General features: G+C 35.1%; 1 protein-coding gene across 1 annotated transcript; it reads left to right on the top strand.

The window, feature by feature from the left end:
• Positions 1-6,959: 6,959 nt before the first annotated feature.
• LOC129882636 (transcriptional activator FHA1-like) lies at positions 6,960-22,165 on the top strand. The gene is made up of 3 exons (XM_055957013.1): positions 6,960-7,782; positions 11,788-11,945; positions 21,689-22,165. The coding sequence occupies exons 1-3, from the start codon at positions 7,125-7,127 to the stop codon at positions 21,896-21,898; spliced, it is 1,026 nt and encodes a 341-aa protein (XP_055812988.1). The 5' UTR covers positions 6,960-7,124; the 3' UTR covers positions 21,899-22,165.
• The last annotated feature ends 929 nt before the right edge of the window (positions 22,166-23,094 follow it).

The following is a 23,094-nucleotide window of genomic DNA, read 5'->3' on the forward strand; positions in this document are numbered from 1 at the left end:
TCAAAAGTTGACCAAAGTCAAACTTTGGATTAAATTTTTTTAAAATTCTCAACTCAAGACCTCAAATCTTCGTTACAACTCCAAAACTGATTCCGTAAACTCTCCTAGACCAATTTCCATATTCTGAAACTACTGGAATTGACAAAATTTTGTTCTGAGACACGTAGCTCTAGTTGACCCCAAATACCACTTTTGAACACTTAAAGCTTATGAAAGCTCAAAATTTCCAAAGACTTAACTTTTCATAGGATTTTCTAAAAACCAACACCTAGTACCAATCAGAAATGACTTGAGGCAACTAAAGGGAGTGGTAAAATGGTCATTTTATGAAACATTCCAAAAATGACCTTCAGGGTCATTACATTCACACACTCGCACAATCAAGTAACAGGTTTCTTGAATGCAATGGATCACAATAGTCATTTCATTAGGTTCATTCTATCTTTCCCTATTCACATGCATGCATTACTATCAATGTAGTTAACAAACATATATACCACAAACGGAAAAATAAACCATCACCTACTATTTCATGAATACACAGTACTCAAGTACGTGTAGGAAGTAATCAACATGAATATACAATTATACTCTCAAGCATATTCCTCTATATACATCAATAGTCATTACTGAACTCCCTTTTGATTATCACAAGTCTTAGGATCTCCTAACAACCCAGCAATTGCTCCACCCTTAATCTCACAAAAATTATCAGCCCTCTTGACAAGTATCACCAAGGTTTCCATTCAAGAAAGGGACCACCACTACTAGTCACATAATAATCATGACCCACATCATACATTCCTACCTTGAACAACAATGACAAATATTTAACCATCTAGACTCCATGCCTGAAGGCCTAAACATGAAAGATTTCATTAATCTATGATATAATATGTGTTGGGAACTAGTTTACAACTACTCAATAAGGAAAAACCTACCCTACCCGGGCGCTAAGCAGCTGTAGAAGAATTATAGCATAATCTCTGACTTTCGAAAGGAGAAAGAATGGAGATAGGCCTGAAATCTACGAATTGTAGCCTTTCTTGCACTAAAATTCTCTTCCTCCCTTCTCTCTAAGCCTAGATCAGGTTTTTGAGGGTTTCTAGGGTAACCCTTATCTATTTTGGCATGTAAGGGAAGAAGAAAATAAGAATTTTTGTCTTTTAATTCTATCCGGTCGATCCTGCTATGACGAATCCCATTTCTCTATGGCAGTGCCGCTGTGGTGGGATCCTTGCCACCATGGTAGGACGCCACTGGTCTGGATCAACTTAAATCATAAAAATTTTCCCTACCTAAATGATGATGGTTTGTATCGTTACACTTCTAGACAATTGTTTTAGTTTTCAGACTTATTTCGTATTCGTAGATACTATTGTATTGGTGTCATTAGGTCCTTCGATAGTTTGATTTTAACTCATTTGTTCCATACTTATATGAGTTAGTTTCTTAATTTAATATTATTTTCGCATTAGTTAAATTGTTAGTTGATAATGAAGGAACAAAGCATGGTTCATAGATCCCACTAAGTACAAGAGCAAAGTCTAGTAGAGTTTTATGGATTGGTGCGGAGACGTCCATCACTTATCTTTGAGAGGCTATAAGACTTTAGGAAACTCCTATTCCTTATCTCCTTATCATGCACAATTGATATTACATAGTACTAAGTCTTCCTTTTTCATTCTATCACAGATGATGAAAATACTGTCTACGAATGCTAAAGGTCAGACATTTGTGCCTGCATCTGCTGCTCAAGTCGTACCACGTGAAAGAGGTAGAAATATGGTGTGAGTTACTGCATCATTCAGGTATAGAGAATCGACCAATGCTCCGGTGTCTACTAAAGAAGAGTCTCCTGAGGATGATGTTTATGTTCTAGATAATGATCAAATTTAGAATGAGGAGGTAGCTCTAATTTAGGCACAACTCGAATTTGTTGCTACACTGGTACTTCAGGATACTTTGGCACATATGATTAATTTCTTGGAAGGAATGACTCTTGCTGGTATTCTGCCTAATATATCATATGGTTCTCAAGATAAGGTAGGAGGGCAAACACTTGACCAACAAGCAACTAGATGTATTCAGATCCCATTGAGTCATCTAGCCGCAGCGGTAGCCCCTAGACTCAAGGGTATGACTTTTCCAGTGCTACTATGCCCTAGTTACTAGTCCTATCGCGATACTTGAGGAGCATAAAATATTTTAGAGGTTCAGGAAGATGGATCCTCCATAATTTAAGGGTGGACAAGGAGAGGACGCTTATGTGTTTATAATCAATTTCCATGAGAGGTCACATAATTTGGGACTGGTGGAGTCTCACAGAGTTGACTACACTACTCTTCAGATGTTATGGCCAATTAAGTAGTGGTGGAGAGCTTATATCGAAAATAGGTTCGCTGAATCTCTACTTTGACTTAGAATCAGTTTACTCAAGTATTTTTTGAGAAGTTTGTTTTCTATAGTATGTGTGAAGAGAGGAGGAATCAGTTTGAGAATATGACTCAATATGGTATTTCTGTGACCGAGTACGAGGCGAGGTTTCATGCTTTGTCTTATCATGTTTTGATAATTCTTCCTAATAAGACTGAGAGGATTCAACGATTTGTGAATGTATTGATCTATTCGGTATATATGACAGAATTTCAAATAGTCTATTGGAGGCACTTTTTAGAAAGTAGTTGATGTGACCAAGAATTTCAAGTACATGCTACATCAAGAGTTTGGTGAGACTAGAGACAAGAGGCTCGTACTTTAGGTGGTTTTTGTGGCACCTCATCTGGAGGTGGAGGTTCTCCGAGAAGGATTTTTTGACTACCTTCTAGTAGATCAGTTTAGGCAGCTATTCAAATATCTGAGGGAGGTCATTTGGGACTTGGTTCCCAAGGATATTCTTAGAGAATTACCAGTCATGCAGGTTATTCGGATCACTTTCGTTCTACTAGTAGATGATGACACATAGGACATGTTATGAGTGTGGTGAGTCGGGACACATCAAGAAAGATTTCCCTTGACTCAAACAAAGAGCACAACAACATGGTTCTCAGGGTCCTCATAGAGCAGTACCACAACCAACTAGGGGTTGTGATGGTTCTCAGAGGTAGTGGTCAAAGTGGTGCTCATAGTGAGGGTGGTAGAGCTCATTGTTATGTTTTTTTAGATCGTCTGGAGGTAGAGGTCTTCGATGCAGTTATTACAAGTATTGTTCTAGCATGCCATAGACCTGCTACAATTTTGTTTGACCCTCGTTCTACTTTTTGCTATGCTTTTGCATATATATCTTTAGGCCTAGATAGGTTATGTGATTCTCTTTATATGTCTATTCGTGTTTCCACTCCTATGAATGATGTTTTAGTGGTGGACTTAATTATATTGGATATGGTAGATTTTGACATCATATTGGTTATGAATTGGTTTTTTCGCTATCATGCAGTTCTAGACTGTTACGCCAAACTTTATATAATGTAGAGAGGTTAGCTAGAATCTACATTTAGGAGATAGTACAGTTGCATGGTGTGCCTATTTCTATCATTCCCGATCGAGGTACTCCATTCATATCTAATTTTTGGAAGTCTATGAAAAAAGAGTTGAGTACTAAAGTGGAGCTTAACATAACTTTTCACCCACAGATAGATGGTCAGTCTGAGTGGACTATTCAAGTGTTGGAGGATATGCTACGGGCATGTGTGATGATTTTGGTGGCCATTTGGACCAATTTTTGCCATTAGCTGGTTTTCTTATAATAATAGTTATCATTTCAACATTCAGATGACCCTTTTGAAGCCTTGTATGGTAGAAGATGTCGTTCTCCCATGGATTGGTTCTCATTTGAGGTCAAACCTTGGGGTACAGATCTATTGAGAGATTCTTTAGAGGTCAAGTTGATTCTGGATAGACTTCTCTTAGCCCAAAGTAGCCAAAAAAGTTATGCGGATCGAAAGGTTTATGATTGGAGAGAAAGTTTTGTTGAAACTATCATTCATGAAGGGTGTTATGAGGTTAGAAAAAAGGGACAAGCTCAACCCTAAATTCATTGATCCGATTGAGGTACTTCGGCGTATTAGGAAAGTGGCTTATGAGCTCTATGCCACCAAACTTATTAGTTGTTCATCTGGTTTTTCATATTTCACTGTTAAAGAAATATTGCGGTGATGGTTCTCATGTGATTAAATGAGACTCAGTGCAGTTGGATCAAAATTTGACATTTGAGGAAAATCCTATGGATATTTTGAATAGGTAGGTTAGGAAGCTACGATCTAAGAATATGACATCTGTGAAGGTGCATGGAGGCATCGTCCAATGCAGGAAGCCACTTTGGAGGTTGAGTCTGACATGCAGAGCAGATATCCTCTACTTTTCGACAGTCAATGTACCTTCTTTCTCTTTATGTTTGAGGACGAACATGTGTATTAGTGGTGGCTTATGTAACTACCTTTCTATCATTTTGTGAATTTGATTGATTTTACTATTTTAACCCTTTTCATAGAAGATTAAATAAATGATTATTTTGTTGCTAATAAATAATAGAAAAAAGAAGGAAAAAATTTAGAGTTTAAAATAGAAAAGAAAAAGAAAAAGGAAAAAGGGAAAAAAAGAAACAAACGGTTGAATTCTGAAGCGCCTTAAGTTAGAAGAAAAAAAAAGGAGGAACAAGGTAGAAATTGAGAAGAAAAATGCAGAGGAATAAAAAAGAAAGACAGAAAGGAGGGGAAAAGGAAAGAGAAAAAAAATGAGATTTTCATCCCAATGCGTTAAGGTAATGATTCTCATTCTTTTCATTAACTTTTTATGTGATTATGAATAGATTTTAAGGATAAAAATGTGTAGAATTTATACTGAATTGAGAAAATATAGTTTTAGGGTTCTTAAAAATCTTGATTTACAGGTCAAATAACAATCCGTTTTAGGTCAAATTTGGCTTGCGAGTTTGTTTTATTATGGGTGAAAATAATTTGAAAGAAATTTGAAGATTCGAATTTGGGGGCTCATGATAACCTTTTGATCTGATTTTTGAGACAAAAATAAATATAAGAATATGAGTGTTATTAGATTCGTATTTTTATGAAGATTATGTATTTGAATAGATTTTGATCATTCCGTAGCGTTACAGAAGGGAAGTTCATAATTTGACAATTGGACTTCAATTTGAGTCAAGTAGAGGTTCCTGACTTCTTTAAAGTGATAGTTTATGAAATAAATAAATATAATGGTAATAAATTTACTTGAAATTGACTATCGGTTGATAATATCCCATAAGTTGTGATATGATTGAATAGTTGAGACTTTTAAATTATGTAAACTTGATTGTGATTGATGATTTTTGGTTGTAAGGTCGATCGATGAACTCATGTTATATATTTGTTCATACATATTCATACCACTCTTATTGTTGCATGATAATAATTGATTAATATTTTCTATTGAGTTATTTGTGAGATTTGCATTCTTATTATACCAATGGGAGATGGTCCCGACTTGTGTTATTGTGTTAATGGAAAATAATTACGGTAGGTATATGGACCTCATGAGTCCCCTTGCGTCTCGACTATCTGATAAAGAAAACGGGCGTATATCGATTTTTCCTGGCCAATGCATTGCATTGCATTACATTTCATCTACATTGCATTTTGTATTAATTTGGTATTGAGTTGTTGAGATGATGGTGGTTCTAATTTGACTTGATATATCTGAGACTTCTTTGATATTATCAGTGGTGTAATTGGTAGTTTTAAGAAAGTATATGTATTAATTGTTATGTTGAGCTGATTTATTTTATGAAGTCATTGCACTTGTGGATTATTTTTGGATATATCTCGTTATCACTTCTGAAAGGGTTAGTAATCAAAACTTGTTAAGTATATGTGCTTTCCGTACTCACACTATACTTGTTGCACCTTTTTGAGTGCATGAACTAAGCCATATACTAGCTGTACTTGATTTGCGTTGCGATTGAGATTGGTGATTGTTGTAACTCAGGATGAACTGTTTTCTCTTTAGCAGTACTGGATTCTAGAGACTCCTTTATTTTCTGTCTCATTTCCTTCTAGACAGTTGTTTTAGTTTTCAGAATTATTTTGTATTCGTAGATGTTCTTGTATAGGAGTCACTATGTCGCTAAGTAGTTTGATTTTAACTCGTTTGTTCAGCACTTATATGAGTTAGTTGCTTAATTCGATATTATTTCTCCATTAGTTAAGTTGTTAGTTGGAAATGAAGGAACATGGTTTGCTTAAGGAGATGGTAGGGTCCCTCACGGCCTAACGAGATTTTGGATCGTGATAGTAACTTTATTTATTTTCCCACTAAAATATAAAGGCAAGCACAATTTTCACCAAATAAGCAATTACTAGTAAGTAGGGGTGGACATGATATGGTAGATAATGAAATATTATAGTAAATTAGAATTTCTGATGTCGCGATTTTGATATTATGATATTTGGTATGATACATATATACCTTTAATTTTTTTTAGTATTAGATATGATATTCGACATGAATATTGAATATTGTATCGAAATATATAATTACATAAATATACATATATTTTATTATAATATTAACAAAATACAACTTAGCATTAGTACAAAACTAAATGTTTAGACATTAGAAATTTGACTACTTTATATTGATTTTTTTGTGTAATTTATTTATAAAGAGAGTTGCTTGTACTTTCTTTTGAATATATATATATATATTTTTACGTGCATAAAATTGAGACTTTTTGAAAAATCAGAGTCATATTTCTTTATTATACGAGTATAAATAAATTAAAATTGAACAAAATTATAATTATCGATTTATAATATCGCAAAATATCAAAATCGAATGTAAAAATATTAAATTATGTTAAATTATTTTGATATGATAATAATATAATATTTCTAAAAATCGAAAATCAAAATTAGCTAAAAAATAATAATTTCAAATACCATAGCTAGCTTATCATGCTCACACCAGCTAGCAAGTACTCTACACACTCTTTTCGTCTTTCCTTGTCAATTTCGCAATGTTCAGAAATCAACTTTACTTTGTGCTTCTTCTCTCCGTTGTCTTCTATATAGAAGAATAGAATAAACATAGAAACCCTTTAATTACATGCACACTTTTGTTTGCCCTATGCAATGGGAAGTAGCAGTGGAAGCGATGTGGAAGCAGGATTTGCCAAGCTACAAGGCGAAGATTTCGAGTATTATATGCAGACATACTCCATAATCCTCGGCCGAAACTCCAAGAAGTCAACCGTCGACGTTGACTTATCCTCTCTCGGCGGCGGAATGAACATCTCCCGTCACCACGCACGTATCTTCTACGACTTCCAGCGACGTCGTTTTGCCCTCGAAGTGTTGGGCAAAAACGGTTGTTTCGTTGAAGGTGTCCTCCATCTTCCCGGTAACCCACCGGTGAAACTCGATTCACAGGATTTACTTCAGATCGGAGATAAGGAGTTTTATTTTCTTCTTCCAATTCGCAGTATCTTAGGTGGACCAATTGGGCCTAGACATCATCTCAATGTCAATTATCCAGCCGGGGGTTCTCCTATGGTGCCACATCATCATCAGCACCATATGCCCTTGCCTCCGCCCGTGGGTTATGGTGGGGTAGGGAAGAAGGGTTTGTTAAGAGGGAGGGAGTATTATCAGGAGGAGCATGATGATGATGATGGTGGGGAAGCTGGTTCTGGAACTAAGAAGATGAGGAGAGGGGATGGCATTGAGGGTGGTGGGTATGGATATGGTTCTGGTGGTTCTAGTGGGAAGATTGCGGTTTCTGCGCATCTAGGTGAGTAGTTTTATCTGTTTCATTTTACTCCTTTTCAATAAAAATAGGTTCTTGATTTATAATTTCGACTTATATGACAGATTTGGACATTGGTTCTTCTTTTCATTAGGATTGTTATATTCAATTAAACTCTTCCTGCACTTTCATATGTGAAACTTTAACTGAGATTTTGGTGAGAATCATATTCTCATCAATTATTTGCGCGCCATACAGATGATTTGTGAGGCATCAACTAATTAAAAACTCATAAGTAGCTATTGACCATCTTTGCTGACTGTAAAAGTATAAGACGTAGCTGTGTTGCACCAAAAACTAAGCAAAAATCTACACTTGGGTTCAAGATTGAACTATATATTCCTATTTGTCTTCAAACAATCTTGCGTTAATTTCTCTCCATATAACCCACCATACTACTGTCGGGATGGACTTCCAAATTATGCCAGGATAACATAAAATCCACCCACCGTATTTTAGGCATGCACCAATGAATAGTCAAATTAATAAGGAGAAAGTGCCAAGTCTGTCTAGTGAAATGACAATGAAGAAATAGATGATCGATATCCTCCACTTCCTCTTCACAAAGAGAGCACCTGTTGCAAATATAATGTCTCTTTTGAACCCTCTCAAGGGTGAGACATTTTCCATATGCCACGATCCAAGAGAAGCATTTGATTTTTGGGTGCCTTATTGATCCAAATAGTTTTCCAGGGCTAAGCTTTGTTTCTCAGTTTATGACCTTAATATTGTCTTGGTTTTGAAATGCTCTCCATCTAGCATATGAGCTTTTCATCACAACTCATATCAAAGCCAGGTTTTAGTTTTTTTTTGCTTCCTGTAACCCTTTTTCTTTAAAACTCAAAGTTTTCAACCATCTTGAATTTTCTTATTATTGTCCAATAGCAGATGACAACCCACATGGGTCCTTTTTTTGTTTGATAAGGTACAACACACTTGGGTCCTTCGTGTATTTGAAAAAACGTGGGTATCTTACTTAGAAATCCCATCTGCTTTACCATATCTAAATGAATCTCCTCTTCAGTTCAGAAAACTACAAGTACTTGGGAACCTTCTGTCTAAATTATTGTCACCAAGGACACCTCTCTTGACACCAACCTCTGTCACCAAGATTTTTAGCTGTAAACCTCTATTTTCAATTTACTCTTAAAGTGAACCAGTTCACTTCCCTGCACCTCCTGCTGATTCCCTTTTTCCAGCCTCAAAAGCTACCCATTCCTTCCCCATCAAGCCTCAATGCAACTGAACCCACTCTACCCAGCTTTGCCACCTTTTCTTTCCCCAATTTGAGTGCGATACAATCACCCCGTGCATTACCTAGCCATCAGGGGTGAAGCTACGGTGGTGCTAGGGTGGTTAGCTGAACACTCTTCGCCGAAAAATTACACTATATATGTAGGTCAAATATTAGTTTATATTCATATATATAGCATTTTGAATACCCTTTGACCAAAATGGACAGTATTAGCTCAACGGTCATGGGTGTGCACAAAGCTCTTGGACGCGGAATGCTCAGGTTCAATTCCCCGCGTCCACTCATAGTTATGTCTTTTTGTAGCCTTCCAGTTTGTACTTTAAAGCTGGGAATAATTAGTTCTTGAAACCAAATAGACCTTTGCTTTAAAATTAGGCCTAAGGTCCTGAAACTAAGATGTACCAAAGTTCATTTACTATTCAAAGTTTGAATACCCTTTGTGAAATTTCTGGCTTTGCCACTGCTAGACAAGGTAATGCTTTTGTTTTCCTCACTCCAGGCACCTCCCTTCTCCAATTCAGGCCCTTCCACTCTCTACCCTCGTCAACCCTCGCTAGTATTTCAGGTTAAAGTCAGTTATTTACTAAATATAGAGGCTTATCCTTTTTCAGGTAAATAAAGAAGGATAACTACATACTTCCACTGTTTCTATTTGTTTGTCTTACTTTCCTTTAAGTCTATTTCAAGAAGAATGCCTTTTTCCTAATTTGACAACTCTTTAATTTCAACATCCCACATGACATGTTTAATAACACAAGATTAAAGGACATTTTGGTACATTATCCATATCTTTAGTTTAAGACCATAAGATTCAAAAGTCTTCTTTATTTTCTTAAACTTCCTGGCAAGTCAAACTAAGATATACAAATTGAAACTGAGGGAGTAAAATATTTTATGGTATATGTACATGCAGTCTAGAATGGCCACTTTGAGCTTGAATGGATAAGAGGCAACATGTGACATTAACATTGAATGGATGACATACTGATTATCTCACACTTCATGTTGAAGTTTGTAAAGCATGTTGCGTATTGAAATAATTGATCTTAAAGGCGGTGGGACTTGACCTCTTGAACAATGGCAATAGGACGTTATTCTATGTTGGGATGTTAGGGGTATCAATGATGTGAAGAAGAGGGATACGGTGAGTATTGTATTACGAAAATGGAATGTAAATACTGTATGTTTGACTGAGATGAAAATGAAGGTATCGATCAATCTTGTATCAATCAAAATGGAGGATCAAGATGGAGAAAATAGGCTGATTGAAAGCCCTGTCAATGTTTGATGACAAAATTTCCTATTTTGTTTAATTGTTCCATTAATAAGATAGGTACTATTGCTATTTTTGTTCAAACTCAGTTTGCCAGTAGATTTCAGAAGAATAATCAGGAGCTAGATCTGGACAGCCAGTAAATAATAGAAATTCTTAGTTCAAGCTTCTTACAACTTGTTAAGTTAATACTTTGACTTGGAAGATGATTTGGAAGTCTAAAACTCCAGTTAAAGCAGCATGTTTGCGATGGACTACAACAAGGGGGGGATGTCTTAACTCAAAATAATTTGTAGAGGGTTTGGGGGTGGGGTGGGGTGGGGGATTACTTTGTCTGACAGATGCTAGTATGCTTATGTGAAGAAGACCAGGAAACAGTTGAACATCTATTCCTGCATTGCAGATTTTCTAGACATTGTTGCGAATTATTTCTCAAATATTTGTGGAATTTCGTTGGTGTTGCTTGAAGATGTAAGGGGTCTTTTAGAAAGCTGGCAAGTTCAAAAGAGTTCCTAGAGGATCAAAGCAGATATTGGAAGGCTATTCCACTTTGCATCTTCTGGACCTTATGTCTGGAAAGGAACAAAGCTTGTTTTGAAGGGCACAGACTCACATATCTAGATTCAAGACTATTGAGACAAGATGGACTATGCCTGAACATACAACAAACTTGCTAAGCTTTGGGATGAAAAGAGGAAGAAGCAAGAGTCAGAAGAAGTGGTGGAGGATACTCCCTCAGTACATCTGATGGACAGTTTGGAGAGAAAGAAATGGGAGATGTTTTTAAGATAGATCCTATTCCATTCAAAGAGCTAAATGGAATTGTATAGTATCTTTCTTCTTTTGGTGTAAAGAAATAGGACTAGAGGAGTTGGCCCTTTTTGTAGAATTGTTAAGATCCCTATCAGTATTTCTTTCCTCTTTTTCTTTTAACTAATACTTTTTGATAATCTCCAGCATGTCCTTAATGCTGAGGAATACATATTTACCAGTTTTTTTTTTTTAAAGGATTCAAGAATAAGTGTTCGCACAATCTGTATGTCAGGTGTAATAGCGATATGTTAGCCTAGATTAGTACATGGATTTTCTGGATTGTTAAATTGGAAAGAGTAGCAGTTTGTCTGGTCGGTCTCTTTGTATCTTTCTGTACTATCTTGGTACTCTTTCAATAAAACTTGACCTTATCAAAAAAGAAAAAGAAAAGGCACACGTTAAACCTTCTTGTGATCTAGGGAAGAGCCATTTTACATATATACGGAATGCTTATATATGCAAGCTTGAGTTATCTTCCTTTGTGTTTTATAAACGTGTATTCTGGTAGACTTATAAAAAATAAAAGTGTATTCTGGTAGAGCCCATTTTCAGGCCTTCTATGATTTGTTCAGTAAATGTTGATGTACAGCTTCTATCTTCAGTACTCAGTATCTGATTCGTTGAATTTATTTGCCTAAACTTCTTGCAGATAAGAAGATAGATGGAAGATCACGTATCGAAAGAGATGCTGACAACCAACAGCTGATGCAGTTAGAAGAGAAGGACGTTGTATCATCTGTAGCAAATGTGCTTTCTGACCTCTGTGGTCCAGGAGAATGGATGCCGATGGAGAAACTTCATGCTGAGGTAACTTCAATTTCATAAGTCTCGTCACAGAAAGACCAAAACTCTATTAACTAAAGACTAAACTACAAGCAAACAGAAAAGTTCTGCTTATATGTTTCTCCCACGGTTGATAGCAATTAATTTCTTAGTCCACAGGGAAATTTTGTTTAGGCCTATTAGGTGCACTAATTATGCCAGGAACTTTTTGAGGTCCCCTTTGTTTAGTTAGATTTCTTTATGGGTACAAATTTAATATCATTGTTCTCTGGGTTCTTCTTAAACAATATAGGATCTGTAAATTGGTGATTTTGCAGAGGCCCATTTATTTGTTTGAACAGAGAAATATTTTTCCTGCCTGGTAGATTATGAAACTGTCTAGCTCTATGTTTGATGCTGCAAGACATATTCCTCCTTTTTGTTGTTTACTCCTTACCTTGTCTTTCCTTTATATGTCTTTATTTTTTTCTTTTTGGGGGTGGGGTGGGGGTGGGGGGGGTTTCTTGTGTGCTAGTAGGAGGGAAGGTGATCTATCCTGGTTGGTTTTATCATCTTTTTGAGCTCTAAGCTGCTGTGCTCTTTCATTACTTTTTCTTCCATTTATTAGTCTGCTGCTTCATGATTGCTTTTTCCTGAAGATCACTGACCTTATAATCAGATCCATGTCTGACATAATTTTCAGAAATTAAACCTTGCATAAATTCAATGCTTTATGTTCCCAATTTTCCCTTGTAGGTATTAATATGTGAATACATGCGTATATAAGCTCATATGTTGAGTTAAGTGACATTTCCTTTTACTATTAATGTATGTGCTTTGCACGTGTGGCACACGTCCACTAATAAAACTATATACAAAAAGAACAAAACTATTATAAAAATTAGCAATTAATGTTAAAATAAATATTATATTCATCTAATGATAACAATTTCACAGAAAAGTTAAAAAGTTATTTTAAAAAATGTGAACCTCTTTCTTTAATATTTTCAATTCTTTTATTTATTTATTTATTTATTTTGTTTAAAATAATTTAAACAAGATTTAAATAAGGAAAAAATATTAATTTTAAAATTTTAAATGTTAGAATTTTTAATATAGTTCAAATAATGAAAGAAGAAATAAAATTTTAGTCAATTTTAAAGTATATTAGGAGTTTTTACATATTACAAATAAGTAAAGATTTAATTGTTATGCCTTTAAAGTACTAAATATTTGAAGTTCTTACCTATTAAAAATAAGTAAAGATCTAATAGTTATGCCCAAATACAAATTATATTTTTAAAGCTTATCACATAATTAATAGCAAACATTGGAAGCATATGAAGCAAAAATTATTGAAAACTCATTCCAAATATCCGAAACTCGTTACTGGTCAACAGGCTAGCCGAGAAGAAGATAGAAAATTTTCTTGCGGACTTCATATTGTAGTCCTACAGGCAGTCAAACATGTACTTAGTGCCTTTATTATTGAGTTTAGCTCTTTTTTCAAATAAGAAAATAAGTATTATATGATAAAAGTTGAAGAATTTTAAAGCCTATTCCTAACTGAAATGGAAGTGGACTAATCTTCTTATTTCCATGTATTTCAACGGGCACCTTAGTGTTTATATTTGGTTCTACATATAATTAGGATTTCCTACATTAGAGTTCAAATAGGGAAGTTCTAATTGATTTCAAACTCCTAAATATTTTAAAAAAAATAGTAAATGACAATTTTGTCTATTATTTAATGAAGGGCAAAACTGTCATATTTAATTAGGAGTTATAAAACTATCCATATTTAGGAGATTCTCGGTACATATTCAGGGACATCTCCTCATATAGTTAGGACATAGGATATTTAGGATACAGAATCTAAAACTATCATATTTAGGAGTTATAAAACTACCCATATACATATTCACGGGCATATCCTCATATAGTTAGTAATATAATAATTAATAGTATTAAATAATACTATAATAATTAAAAAAAATAGTGAAAAGATAATTTTGTCTAAATCGGAGTCTTTTAATGAAGGGCAAAAAGTTCAAACAACGTTATTAAGGACCTTCATGCTTTTAATATAGTATAGATTATTGTAAATCCTTAAAACCTGACTCAGTATGGTTCTCGTACTACAAACTGTTGGTCCTATATCTTCTTTTAATTTTTTTATTGATTAGGAAAAAATATTTTATCAAGGTTACAGGAAGTAACCAGCACATCTTGGTGCTGGAGTACACAAAATTACAATCCCGGCGATGCCTGTAGAGAGTTAAGGAAATCTGTTAAAGGATTACTTCATTTTGAGCTTTCAGTTTATATTAGAAAACTAGTAAGTGCAAAAATTTGCATTTATTTTATTCATTCTATGAATGTCTTTTGTTTTCCCTTTAAAATGCCTAGCATTCATGTCCTTCCATACTACCCAAATCACACATGCTGGGACTGTTCTAAGAATCTCCTTTTGCCTCCCTCCTGAGACCCTAGACATTCCAGTTCCATATTAGTATTTAACAGAAGAAGGCAAGACACATATTATGTCAAAAATGCTGAACTATAGATTCCCTAGTTGAGAGGTAACTGCACAATGGATGAAGAGATGCCTGTCTCTCAATTTCATTTGCAGAGAAGCATTTACTGCAAATATTGAGTTATTTTTTCTGCAGGTTTAGATTTGTTAGCGTAGCTGTCTTTCATCAAATGCAAGAATTCTTGTAGGGGGACTTTGTTTACAGTATCTTCTTCCAAGGCTTCCCGTTCCCGCTATTTGGACAAGCTACCAGAGCTTTATAACAATTATTAGCAGTGATCATTTCTGTTTCCAGGCAATTTATGGAGTCGAACTCCTTAGTTAGCTCCATTGAAACTTCCTAGAACCTAACCTTGTCCAGAGCTTTGCAACAATTATTAACAATGAACACTTACTATTTCCAGAAGAAATTCTGAGTCGAACTCCTCAGTTAACTCCAATGAACTTCCTAGACTCCCAAGTAATTGGGCCATTCTCCTTCCAATCATTGCAATCCTTCTGAAGCAAATATTATATCCATTATCTATTTTGCGCTGGGCTATGGCATTATGCAGCTAAGCTGAGATCTGGAAATTAATCTTTTAATGGTGTGTTCCCCATCATTCATTATCATACATACACTCAAAAGTATATTCTTCTACTGTTCCTACATTATACTGAGTATTAGCATAGAAAGCTTCCCATTGGTTCCTGATATGTATTTAAAAACTAATTCGATATGAGCCTGAAATACCCTTTATGCTCCAGGAATGTACCATATTTGGCTATCATCACTTTTGTATAGAGTAGTTCCTGGTTGAATCTCCACAGCATCTTATAATATACTTTGGTTATGTAATCATAAATTCCCTATACCTGGTTCTCCAACTTCTCTAATAAGTATGGCTGGTTTCCACTTAACGTAATGAAAAGTTTGTTCTTGTTGTCTTCCTATAAAAGTTCATTCTGATTCGGTCAGCTGCTTTTCCACTTCTGATGGGTATAGAGTATATTGACATCATATATGTTGGCAGAGATCCATCACATGTTAATAAAAATTCTACCTCCCAATTCCAAATACATTTTCTTTCAGATTATTTCATTTTTACCTTCTCAATCACACCATTCCAAATGTTCATCTTATAACCAACTAATGGCATGCAAAACAAAGCTATGTTGCTTGGACTCTTTGAAAATGTCGGTGGGTGCGTATTGGATCCTCCAAAAGTAGTGCATTTGTGGAGGATCAGTCACGGGCGCGGCAACATTTTCGGAGAGTCCGAGCAACATAGAAAATATGTATAGGCAGTCTGAATTGCAGCCAATTCCCGTGTGCTCTGTACTTTGTTTACCGGAAAAGGGAAGCTTTTGGCTAGATATATATGTAGCACTGAAATGGCTTCAAACACAATCAGGATAATTCTTAAGTGTTCCAGTTGCCTATTGTCTATGTTACACCTAGGAAGTAGTGTCGTTATCATGATATGTTAGGAAGTGGGGTCTTCATTATAATATGTGAGACAGCTATAGCACTGACTTCTTCTCTTCCAAAATAATCCCTGCCAATTGGATTACTTTCTTTAGCATTAGCTCCATCAAAATTTAACTAAAAGGGAGATTAAGTGGGTGTTTGGATTGACTTATTTTAAGTGGTTTTTGGCTTTTAATCTAGTTTTTAGTTTTGGAAGTGTTTAGGAAAATAAAAAGTGCTTAAAAGCACTTTTTTAGGCTGAAAAAGTAAAGCCAAAAGCCAAAAGCCAAAAGCCAAAAGTTGGGTGTCCTCAACTTATGATTTTTAGCTTTAGCTTATAAGTCACTTTTAAAAAGCCAATCCAAACACCTACTAAGGATCACCTTGCCTTGACCCTTTTTGTAATGTGAAGAAACCTTTTGCATTACCATGTATTATGACTTATAGCTCACAAGTCACAAGTAAAACCTATATTATCATCAAGACCCTTTCGTCAAAGGTCTCAAACTTTTAGTCCCCAAACTGACCTGGTGAAAACTGTTCCTATGTCAAGTCCAATGAGTACCCGCATTTGTGCTTGACTTATTCTCATGCCTAGGCACTCCCTTGCAGTTAAATCAGCATTTCTCTCTTTTATAAAAGCCACAAGAGTATCAGCCACTGACTTAATCATGGCAGTTCAGTCTCTCAGTAATACTACCATTTCAGAAGAGTTCAGTCTTTTATGAAGTATCTTAGCATTAATTTGTGTCAAAACTCCCCGCCAAGCTGAAAGGCCTGACATCCTTTTTTCAGCTCCATTCTTATGGATCAAAACTTTGTATGAGGCAGTGAAAATCTTTTCAGTTTTTTCAAACTGATGGTATTTATTGACGGAGCCAAGATAGCAAAAAAATTGGCCAAAAATTTCAGAAGAGCAAATCAATTACGAAAGAAACCAAAATGGTAAAGGTGCAGGGGGGCATGCGCCTTACCCTGTATGCCGTTGACGGCGTTAACTGATAAGGAGGAAGGCGCATGGTGTCAGGCGCCTTCTAGGGCACACTGACACCTGCGCTTTGCTAGGTGATGTGGCCTCCTAATTCGCCCATTTCATGGCCACCCAGCCGACCCCAACTCTTCCACTTTACATTCTCCAATTCTTTTAGTTTCTTTCCATAAATTAGATCACATAATATTTTTTATTTTATTTTATATATAGTATATTTATCTTACATACACATACAGTAGTAACAAACATAATTAGACTTAATCAAAACAAATATTTTTTCTTCTTATGATTAAACAAAATTGTTATATCATTATTTTTTTTGTTACGGTTAAATTTCTATATGAAGAATTTTTTTCCAATTAAAATAGACTTAATCCAAAAAAAGAAGAAGTCAAAAACTCCAATATAATATGAATTAAATAATAATTAAAAAAAATCAATATAATAGACAAAAATATTTAAAAGAATGGCAATATAATAGACAAAAAAGCTTTTAAAAATGTCCAAAAAATACTCAAAAAATATTTTCTTTAAAAAAAGATCAAAAAATATATAGCCAAAAAAAGTTAAAAAATATAACCAAAAGTTTTGTACTAACACTTGAATTTCTAAGTTTATGAGAAGCTTCTAAATCAATTAATTTTACCTTTTATTAAAAAATATTATAATTCACATGAAAATATTATATTTTTTTTAAAAATAAATGTAGCATGCATGCAATACTTTTCAAGAAATAAAATGTGGCATGCATGCAATGGTTTAAAAAAAAATTACAAGGTTGAATGCAATATTTTTCTTCCCAAAAATAAAAGTGAAATGCATGTCAAATTTTGTTTTTAAAAAATAAAATATGAAATGCATGCACAATTATATATATATTAATTGATTTAGTAGTGTTCCATAAACTTAGAAATTCAAGTGTTAGTACAAAACTTTTGCCTATATTTTAAAACTTTTTTTGGCTATATATTTATTTGACCTTTTTAAAAAATATATTTTTTGACTATTTTTTGGAAAATTTTTAAAAGATTTTCTTACCTATTGTATTGGCCATTTTTGTCTATTATATTGAATGTTTTTTGACTTTTTTTTGGATCAAGTCTATTTTAGTTGGAAAAAAATTCTTCCTATAGAAATTTAACTATAACAAGAAAAAATTATGATAGAGAAATTGGAGATTTTTTTTTGGATCAAGTATAATGATGTTTTTTACTACTGTTATGTGTGTATGTAAGATAGATATACTATATATAAAAATAAAATAAAATTTTTATGTGATCCAATTTCTGGAAAGAAACTAAAAGAATTGGAGAATGTAAAGTGGGAAAGTTGGGGTCGGTTGGGTGGGCATGAAATAGGCGAATTGGGAGGACACATCACCTGGCAAAGTGCAGGTGTAAGTGTGCCTTACAAGGCGTCTGACACCATGTGCCTTTCTCCTTGTGAGTTAACCCCGTTAACGGCATACAGGGTAAGGCTCATGACCCCATGCGCTTTTATCATTTTGGTTTCTTCCGTAATTTATTTGTCCTTTTGGAATTTTTGGTCAATTCTTTTGCCTTTTTGGATCCGGGTATTTATTGCATTCAGTAGTCCTCGTCTCTCTTTTTGGTTTTAAATTGCATTCCTCGCATTCTATCCCACCATCCATTCAAGTAATTTTGCTTGTCTATATGCACACACACGTGTAATAAGCCTGTCCACAAAAGGAACTCACAGAGAAAGCTGATATCAGCAAGGAACTATCTAGAAATACACAAAATGAAATTAGAATCATTTAATAAAAGATACTTGCTAGTTGTTCCTAAATGTAAGAGTTGGCAAGAATTTGAAACAAGAAGGCCATATTTCTCTCCTCTAAAATGCTGGGTATTCCTCCGTCCAGATGCACCAAAAGAGATGATGATATAATTTTCCACATTATTCTCTATTTCTGCATGCATTGCCTTTTTATGTTCAACAGCAAATCTTAATGGAGTGGGACAGTCATTGGACCTTTCCATCACATACACAAGGGATGGACAAGCCAATGAAGTATTGATGCTATTCTATGCAAGATGCCGCAATTAGCGAGAGTGACTCTGCAATCTGTCCCCCATATAGGAGGTGCGTCCAAGGAACATTTCCTATGAGAACATAATCTACTCAGACATTTAGCTCTTTGATGATGTTTTAAGGAGACTCTGTAAACTCTGGATTCTCAATCAACTAGTTATTGTATAACTTGACCCAAAACATGGCATAAGCACATTCCTCCTATGATTTAAGCAAAGCAATTGTCCTCTCACAAGTCACTCTTCATCTATCAGAATTTTAGTAGGAAGCTCAATCTTAAGGGCATTATCACTCTGGAACACCTATCACGGATTCTGGGAGGAGTGGTGGGAGCATTGCCATCAATATATCTTGGCATGCCTTTGGGAGCAAAGTCAAGATTCATAGATATCTGGAACCCAATTTTGGAGAAATGTGAGAAGAAATTGTCCAGATGGAGATCACAGTATTTGTCACTAGAAGGTAGACTAACTTTGATGAACTCTGTCCTAGATGCTCTACCAACTTACATGTTGTCCCTATTTCATATACCCCAAACAGTGGTTCAAAGGTTGGATGAAATCAGGAGAAATTTTTTGTGGCAAGGCAACAAGGAGAAGAAAGGATACCACTTGGTGAAATGGAAGAATATCATCAGAAGCAAAAGGCAAGGTGGATTAGGCATCAAGAACCTTAAGAACCACAACAAAGCTCTTAAGGTGAAATGGCTATGGAGATACCCACATGAGGCTCAAGCTTTATGGTGTAATGTCATTAAAAACAAGTATGGGGAGATGGACAATGGGGTAACTAAAGAAGTCACTACCCCTTACAGGAGATCCATCAGGCTCTTCTGGCCATTCCTTAAAAGTCAATCTACTATCAAGGTACACAATGGCAACAAGACTCTTTTTTGGTTAGACAAATGGATGGGTTCTGATAGTTTACAAGGCTTATTTCCTGACATTTTTGCCTTGGCTCAATATTAACACAAGACAGTTGCTAAAATGTGGACACAACAAGGCTGGGATTTGGTCTTCAGAAGACATTTAAATGATTGGGAAATTCCAAGAGTGACTGAATTATACAAGTTTTTGGAGAACTTTCAAGGGCTACAAAGAGGAGAAGATTTCTTATGGTAGAATGGGCATAGCAGAGGCATATATAAGATGAAAAAGGGATACAAGCTGACAAACCAAACTGGAGCTCAAATTATTAAGTGGCCTTGGAAGCACATTTGGAAAGCCAAAGTGCCACACATAGTGGCATGTTTCACTTGGCTTTTAGCTAATGAGGCTGTTTTGACTCTTGACAATGTGACAAAGAGGGGAATTTCATGGTGCAACATAGGTCCTTTATGTGGAAAGGATGCTGAGGCAGTTAGACATCTCTTCCTACATTGTAAAGTCGCTATCCAACTGTGGTAGATTTTTCTCAATCTCAAGAGGCATCTCATGGATAATGTCGAGTAAGATTGATGATACTCTCTTCAGTTGGGAAGAAACTGGATTTGGAGCTAGAAACAGAGACAGATGGAGGATTATTCCTTCTTGCATCTGGTGGACTGTATGGAGGGAGAGGAATGACAGATGTTTTGAAATCAGGAGCAACAATGTGCAGGAGACTAAACTTAAATGTATTTTGTTGTTCTGCTTTTGGTGTACAAATGTTTACTCTAATGAGACCGAGTCAATTCTAGATGTTTTAGGGTCCATCTAGAGTTGGGATCAGTTCTCTGGAAGGTTTTTTGTTTTGTTTTGTTTTTTACCTTCCTCTGTTGTAAACAAGGTTTCCTCCAGTACTACCTAAGTACTAATATCAATACAAATGTTACCAGTTCTTAAAAAAAAGGGCATTATCACTACTGTCTGTGGAAGGCCGATTCTGTTTGCTCCCTTCTGAAGCCATAATATTTGCAAAAAATGTTCAACCCTTTTGTAATGCCTCTGCACATTGAGGAATTGTCAGGGCCATTCTTCCGAGCCAGCCTCCACCAACAAAATTCCACACCAAGTGCAAACATTGACTTTTAATTTCCTTCTTGATTATTAAGAGCCCGTTTGGATTGACTTATAAGTTACTTATAAGATGTTTTCAGCTTTTTTGAATGTTTGACTTGCCAACTTAAAGTCATTTTGTGCTTAAAATAAGCCCCAATAAATAATTTGGTTTGTTTGGATGAACTTATTTTAAGCAGCTGCTTTTTTTTTTAAATTTATAAGCAGTTTTCAGCTTATAAGTTACTTAAAATAAGTCCATCCAAACAGGCTCTAAGTCTCCACAGCCATTTACCAAGGGGGCTTTAATTAATTTTGATGAAGGCCTGATCTCAGAGAAGAATTCCCACAATTCATTGAACTGTTATGGTTGCTTTCTTGTTAGATATGCATTATCAAACTTTTTGCTTTAAAATTAGCATGCAGTGTAGATAATGTAGGAGTATTATGTTTTTCAGCTTTTGAACTGGAAGGAGGAGCAAATGTTTAGCTGCATGCTTTTCTTCTTGTTTTATAGTTCTTGACGAGTTTTTCCTTCTGTACATGTGAAGATGCTGTTCGACTTGGTTGACAATTCGACTGTGTTCGTCTTTTCTCTAAAAAGATATAAAAGAGTATTATATTTGTCTTTCCATCCTGTATCAAATATCATTTCCTTCTTCATGTTCGCAATAGTAGTGGGAAAATTGTTCTTGCTCAGGTTTTTGATAGTGGTCTTAGAAATCTTTGTAAGTTGTCAGAGTTGGATTTTTGGCTGATAACAAGCTTATGAATGTGCAGTTGGTGGAACACTATGGCAATACCTGGCACCATAGTCGTGTGAGAAGATACTTGACATCTGAGGACTATCCTAGCCCTGAAGCTAAATCAAAGCCATGGTATGGATTGCTGATGCTTTTAAGAAAATACCCGGAGCATTTTGTCATTAATACGCATTCCAAGGGACGGGTGACTTTGGAGTTTGTTTCTCTGGTCTCATTGCTTTCGTAAAGCTTTATAACATCTAACTTCTAAGCCACTTCGTTGTAAATTAAGCTTTAAGTAGGTTGTGAAACATCACTTGAAATTTCGATCCGGGGCTCATATTTGTCTATGACATGCACCTGAAATTCCTGAAGTTTTTTTAACGTGTCAATTTACTGTTGCAGCAAAATTTCGTGGTTCTGTTTTGTTTTTTAAATGGAAAAGGATTAAAAATGTCTTTAAATTATGTGAAATTAAATAAAAATGCCTTCAGTTAATAGTTTGGTTTAAAAATATCATTGCCTTCAATAGGTTGGCTCAAAAATGCCCCTTATATATATACACACACACTTTTCCTAATAATATTTTTTTTATAAACAGATGTTTAGCCTACTTCAATTTGGAAAAAATTAAGAAATAAAAAAAATATTTCTTAGTTTATTAATAAAGCCCTTTTATATGAGAATGCTAATAAAAAGCATTTAGGTTTCATAAAAATATGCTCTAATGTTTTCAAACGGCATATACCGAATTGGTTCCGCCAACGGTGGACTTTATATGGTCTGTCTTTAAATATTCTCCTTGAAGAATACAAAAAACAATATGTTGAATGGGTTGATATCTCTCCCAAACTAATAAAATTGCAAAAAGACTATCTATTTTAAAGGAATACCATTAATGTATTTTTTCATAGAATTCTCTATTCCTTGGATTATGATCAACCAAATGAGGAAGGATTTCTCTGTTTAAAAAGGAAGTTTCATACTAAATTTTGGAGTAAATTGCTCCAAAGAAATGGTGAAGGAAAAATCCATGACCACGAGATCATAGACTCCATTAATGTTTCAATTGAAGCCAGTAAAGCCCAAACGGATACCATACAAAGTAGAGATATAAGCCCTTTTAAACACATAACTCGAAAATTATAAATGAAGGAGACTATTTCTAAATTTGAGATTTTTGCCTCATATATGGAAGAAGTCAAAAACGAAGGGGAGCATTAGAGTAACTGGTAAAGTTGTTGTCATGTGACCAGGAGGTCACGGGTTCAAGCCTTGGAAAAAGCCTCTGGCAGAAATGCAAGGTAAGACTGCGTACAATAGACCCTTGTGGTTGGGCCCTTCCCTGGACCCTGTGCATAGCGGGAGCTTAAGTGCACCGGAATGTCCTTTTTTTATATGGAAGAAGTCAAAAACGTTTTGATAAAAAATATGGGTATAGAG

The sequence above is a fragment of the Solanum dulcamara genome, chromosome 3, assembly GCF_947179165.1.
Source record: "Solanum dulcamara chromosome 3, daSolDulc1.2, whole genome shotgun sequence".
Classification (NCBI taxonomy): Eukaryota; Viridiplantae; Streptophyta; class Magnoliopsida; order Solanales; family Solanaceae; genus Solanum; species Solanum dulcamara.